At 29.4% G+C, this 6485-nt stretch overlaps 1 protein-coding gene across 1 annotated transcript; it reads right to left on the bottom strand.

The window, feature by feature from the left end:
• Positions 1-1714: 1714 nt before the first annotated feature.
• Positions 1715-3180, bottom strand: LOC105800989 (fruit protein pKIWI501). Its single transcript, XM_052624395.1, has 2 exons — positions 3015-3180; positions 1715-2656 (listed from the first exon to the last, which is right to left on the bottom strand). Exons 1-2 carry the CDS (start codon positions 3027-3029, stop codon positions 2135-2137), a joined length of 537 nt encoding a protein of 178 aa, XP_052480355.1. The 5' UTR covers positions 3030-3180; the 3' UTR covers positions 1715-2134.
• Positions 3181-6485: the final 3305 nt, after the last annotated feature.

Raw genomic sequence — 6485 nt, 5'->3', positions numbered from 1 at the left:
CAACAAACTCTTTGTGGATTACGAAACTTCAATTGCTTAATACAAATCAGGATTTCTCTAAACATTTACTCTTGATCTATTTTTCATGTTTATTTTCTTCATCAAGTTTATATTGTTTATGTGATCCATGAGGAACTAATCGTCTTATGGGTGATTAGCGAGTGGACATAGGAGTAATTAATTTCTATATAAGATTTCCTAGCGGATAAGCTGTTTGGGATAGGAAGAACTTAAACCTTAGGATTGACAACCCTAGAAAGTCATTTAGATAAGAATTAACTCAAAATTGACATTTCCTATCTGTGAACCCCTTACCCCAATCCGATTTGGACTATGAAGTCGAAAGATAAGTAGTTATTGCCGACTCATTAGTTTAGTGGAAGATCGAGAGATCTTGCTAGGTTAACAACTAGTTGGTTGAATAGAACCCAAAACAGGAATTAGTTATGACCACCGAAGCGAGTTAATATCCCATGCTTAGGTTTGATTGAGTCAACATATTAGTTCTCCAATTTTATTCTTTTATGAGATTTTATGTATTTTCTTATTAAAAACAAATTACTTTCCTTTTATATTTTATCGTACTATAATTTATTTAAATTACTAATTAGATATGTTAACATTTAGGTTATTATTAGTTTATCAAGAAACTAAAAGTGTGATAATATATATATCTGAGATAAAAAGGCTTAAAATCAATGAGCATGCATTAGTTCTTTTATTAGGAAAACAAAAGAGTTTGATTAGTTTTTTTCTTTTAACCTTTTAAACTTTTGGAAATATAAATACTTAGTAAATCCTTTTATTATGCCTTTATTTTCAAATATTTAATGTATTTAAAAGGAAAATCATGAAGAATATCGGGGTTTAAAAGTTGAGTTTGATATTTTATTGATTCAATTATATCATAGTTAATATTAAGAAATAAAATACTAAAAATAAATGAAAAATTATTTTAAATATCAACATAAAAAAAATTATCTAAATTAAGAAGGATTATATGAAACTATGATTCTACATCATTTTATCCATTTTTCAATAAGGGAATGACAAATCAAATTTTTACTCTTAATTTTAAACTTTTACTCCTCAAAATTCAAATCTAAAATTTTATTTTTCTTTTAAAGCTTCATCTTTTAACTTCCTACAAATATATAAATACAGATTGATAATAAAAGTAAAAAGAATATATAAAAGAAAATGACTATTCTAACCCTATTTACTCTTAAAGAATGAGAATCCCTTAAAAGTTAGGTTTATATTTATATATAGATTTACGATATTATTACTTGGATACGGATTTTTTTCACCATACTAAAACACCTGACATAATACATAATTATGTCTCACACTTTTATAGAATTTTCATTAATAAAGGTTAAGTGGTTAACCACTGAAACATGGGCGGAGGAGGCCCCGCTCCATCATTTTTGTTTTGGTCTTTCTTATTTATAAAAATATAAATTATTAAAATAATTATCATAAAAATATACCATTTAATTTAACTTTTTAACTGTACACTAAAATTATATGAATGAAGGTAAAAGAATAGGACTTATGACGATCATATTTTAATGTCACTGTGTATATGTTCCAATCAGGAAGTTGGCAACAGACTGTCAGTATGAATGATACTCTGTGATATTGTGAATATTCTAGACTGACATTGGAACAACACAATTCCTCATCTGTTATTGAACAGTAGACAAAAAGGTTAAACAAATGCACTATGATTTATTATTATTACTTGTAAAAGACAACATGCAAACTGCCTCTTCTAATAAAAACATACAAGCAGAAACACTAAATTTAAACGACCTGCTTGGGAGTTGGGACCCAGGAACCACCCATTACAGAGAACAGATTGACCATGAAAAATGCCCCCCCCAATTCCTGCTTGAACCTTCTCTAAACTCTCTCTCCCTGCCATATGCCAATTGCATGTTAGTTTAGCCAATAGGCAAGCTATCATTGGTGGGTCATTTCCATGCCCCAGTCCCAAGCCTCATCCACCTTAATACTATCACGTCCTTATTCAACTAGAATAGAAACTAATTGATTTCAACATGCAAACTTAGCTAACAGTAAGCCCACTACACAAGCTTCCATTGATTCCCCATCTTACAAGCTTATTTTACTCGGTAGTAGTCTTCTCAGCTTGAGCTTCAGCTGGTTCCTCTTCTTCCTTTGCAGCTTCCTCTTTGGGTGCTTCCACTGGGGCGGCTTCGGCTTCTGCTTTTACTTCTTCTTCTGCTGCTGCAGCTACTGCTGCTTCTGTAGACTCTGTGCTTTCTTTGGTTTCTTCAACGGTTGGCTCAGTAGTCTCCTTGGACTCCTCGGCAACTGGCTCTGCTACTGTTTCCTCAGGAGTCTCTTCTTCTTTTTTCTCAACTTCTGGCTCCTCAGTCACAGCCTTGGGCTCTTCAACCACCTCCTTTGATTCAGTTTCAACTGTGGCTTCAGTTTCTGGAGCCTGGGGTTCTTCGGATGCTGCTTCAGGCACTGCTTCCTTTGGTTCTTCAGCAACAGGTTCTGTTGCAGGAGCAACAGGTTCTGTTGCAGGAGCAACAGCCACTACCTCTTCTGTTGCAATTTCTTCAACCTTGACCACTTCTTCAGGTTTCTCCTCATGGATTGCAGTTTGAGCTGATACAACCTACTCGACACATCAAATTAAGCATATATAATATATATTTATATACGTAACTTATTCAGTACTATAACTAGGACAAGTAATGTACAGTACATAAAACTATAAAAGTTAGCATCTAGTTTGTCAAAGATGAAACCCGAAAAGAAAGCATGGAAGGAAAAGAGAATTCGATAAATAATGTGAAGATTATGATCGATTGATTTGACCTTCAATTTCACTGTTCTAATGAGCTCCATCTATAAACCAAAGATCGCATGACAAATGGTATAAACTAGGTGCAATGCAAACAACAAGTAATCAACACAAAGGAATTGATGAATCAAACCAAGCTCAAATCGAGAACTTAATAAGAATCCAATACCTCTGCAGTAGCCATGGAATTCAGCGCAAGTTTAGTCAGAAATTAAATAGGAAGAAGTTTTAAAGAAAGAGGAAGATGATTAAGGCAAATGGCAAACAGAGAAAACAATGCTTAATGTTTTTATGCAGACATGATCAAAAGAGAGTAGCTTATATAGAGGTGTATTTGGGGGGGGCTAAAAGTTGATGAGAGATAAGGGTAGTGGGTGCCATTGAAGAATCTTGGGATTTGACACCTCAGATCACTGATTACAAGGTAAAAGTTAGCATGTTTGGCCATCATGTTTAAGCTTTAAAATCTCTCTTAGAGGTGGGGTTAAATCAATTTTTAATTTAACACTTGTCTGTAAACTTTTGATTGGAAAGGCCAAATAATGGAGGCCGGTTTTCAGCTCAGCCGTAATCTTTTTCTTTTTGGTTTTGTGAATGTGTGCTTTGTGCAGTCGGGTTTGGAGGTGACCTGATATCATCCTTTCATGTTCTTAGTGCTTCCCTATGTTAACTTTGCCCATGTAAATATCTTGTAAATCGACTTCCATTGGCCATTTTTTTTATCGATAGACCAAATTCTCTTAATAGTTTTTAAATTAATTCCAACCAACATAACATTAAAAAAATTAAAAAATATATTCCCAATAATCTCTTCATCTATAGTGTTGCTGAGTTGAATTAATCATAATTAAGTTTTTCTTTTCTATCAACAAAACTTAAGTCTTTGGAAGTCCTTTCCAATCACCATTATGTTTAAGTAAGAATGTTGCATTTACAAGTTATCTAAGCTTGAAACAACTAAATTAAATTAAATCATTATCAAGTATGTTTAAAAATCATCCCTATTAAGATTTTTATTATTATTTTAATATGTTTTAAATTAGGAACAACTAATCAAGTTCATTTTTACTAGATAAATAAATCTAATTGACTAATACCTTATTAATTTTCAATGGTTTTAACAATCCAAAATAAAAATAATTGATAAAAACATTCTATAAAAAGTGTGGAAAATAATAAATAGATAAGAGCTACTTATCGCTTAACGAAGAATATTTTCACTTAATTCTATTCTATTTATTTTAATATTATATTATTAATAAAAACTTTCCGTTTAAATTTTAATTTTGTTTAAAATAAAATGTTTAAAATTAAAGATAAAATCTAGAATTTTTTATAATTTACAATCAGATATATCAAACAGTCTAATTATATTTCATAATCAATTTTAAGTAATATATTAAATAATTTTATAATTTAAAATTTTAAAACTTAATTTTTCAACACTTAACTTATCATTTTATCCTATATTTAAGTAATGAATTGTTTTTTAAATAATACACTTAGATTGAAGTTAAATGAAATTATAAATTAACCTAAACTCATAACAAGGTAAAAAAGATGAGAGTACTTTTTTCTTGCTTTTCCAACTCATGAATTGAAGGAGACCCTTTTCAACTTTAGAACAAACACAGGTGGGCAAAAAAATTAATAGTAGCCAATAATTCAGAGGAGGAATTGATGAAGAAAGGGGAAGATGTGCTGATATGGAAAGTTGGACCGACCATTGTCCCCCATGGGCCCACCCTACACACTCAAAAAGATGAAACCAATGGTTATAATTTGAAGTTTTACTTTACTTTAAAGAAAAGAATCAAACTTGGTGTGGCAGATTACATGGACCATCACTTTGTGCCTCTTTTTTGGGTTCAATAGTTCAAAAGTGGAAAAGCTTTCCACATCTGACACGATAGCAATGGGACCCCTATTTGGAACTTATTGGGCATGCCACTGCTGCTGACTCACACTTAACCTGTCGTCTACACTGTGGTTTCCTCTATGCCAACTTGGCTGTCTGACTTGGAATTACTGCCATCACTAGCAATTACATTTTATAATTTCTCATTGTCGTTCCAACAGTATAAGGGTATCCTTATATATATAAATTTTTATTTTGCATAATTTTATATATATTAAATGTTTTTTTTTTAATTTTGACAAATTGCTATTACTATTATCAATATAACATTATTATATATATTACATATACACAATGACGTATTTAGGGATTGGCAGGGGTCCTAGTTTCCTAAAATAGAAAATTATCCATTTAGATTCTTTAGAAATTTTAAAATTTTAAATTAGTAAAGATAAAAACATCCTAAAAATAATAAAAGTTTAATTTAATCATTTAAAATTATAAAGATATAGACTATTAAAATTACAAATTAATTTCACCCCTAAAATTATCTAGCTTAGCACTTTGCATATACAAATAATAATATTCGTTTAATATAAATATAAATTAATATACATTTGAATCGCTATTAAAATTTTATGTGTATAATTATACTAAAAAAATGAATGTAATTAAATATATCAAAAAGTGGTAGACTCACTCCCACCGTCCCTATAATGGATTTAGTTGTTACCCCATCTAGAGTTGAAAAGAGAAACAAAAACGTAATTGATTATCAAGTTTGAAAAGGTAAGAGATGATTACAAGTGCATGCATTTCAAAATTGATATGCTATAAAAAGAAAATGCCAGCCTTAACTCTATTTACTTATATATAAAAGGAGGATAACCACACCTTCTTTATTTTTTAATTTTTAATACAAATTATTCATTATATTTTATAATGTTATTAATTAATGCAAATAGTTAATATCTTTAATTTTCAATTAAAATGTAATGTGGTTGTATATAATTTAAAAGTAGATTTTAAAATTTAAAAAGTAAAGAAATTAAATTCTTAAAAGTAAAAATAGGAAGACTAAATTTCAAATTTACGAAGTGTAATGACTTAGGATCGTGGTTATTTGAATCAGACTAAACTAATCGATTAGACCGATAAGTAATAGTGGTATCTATCCGGAGAAAGACATCAGACCAATTGATCCACAAATTGGTACAGACTAGTTGAACCTAGCAGATTCTAAAAGTCTTATATAAACTATATTTTAATTTTGCCTTTTTTACTATGTAATTTAATACAAACAAATAAAATTAGGATGGAGCGTGAGGACCATACTAATACTATATATAGAAGGACCCTAAGACCTTCCTTATTTGACACCTGATATTACTTCTTCTTCTTTTACGTTTTTAATAATGGTTAATTTTTAATTTTGATCCTCTTATTTTTTTAAATTATACTACTATATATATATAAAAAAAAGATTTAAGATCTTCTTTCTTTGACACCTACTCTTGCTTCTTCCTTTTACATTATGAATAATAATGCTTAATTTTGAATTCTGGTCTTTTAATTTTTTACATTATAGAAAAATTATCAAATTTTATTTTGATTCCTATAATATGCTCGAATTTAAGATTTAATCTTTATACTTTTATTTTTGACATAATTTGGTACCTCAATGTTTATAATGTCATTAGTTAATTAGTCTAAATATTTTATTTTAATTAAAATGCTTATGTAAATTTTAAGAATTGATAACATCGTTAAATAATTTGCTAA

Source organism: Gossypium raimondii, chromosome 11 (genome assembly GCF_025698545.1).
Source record: "Gossypium raimondii isolate GPD5lz chromosome 11, ASM2569854v1, whole genome shotgun sequence".
NCBI classification, from domain to species: domain Eukaryota; kingdom Viridiplantae; phylum Streptophyta; class Magnoliopsida; order Malvales; family Malvaceae; genus Gossypium; species Gossypium raimondii.
The sequence above is the reverse complement of the archived record's forward strand: the minus strand, read 5'-3'. Positions and strand labels throughout refer to the sequence as shown.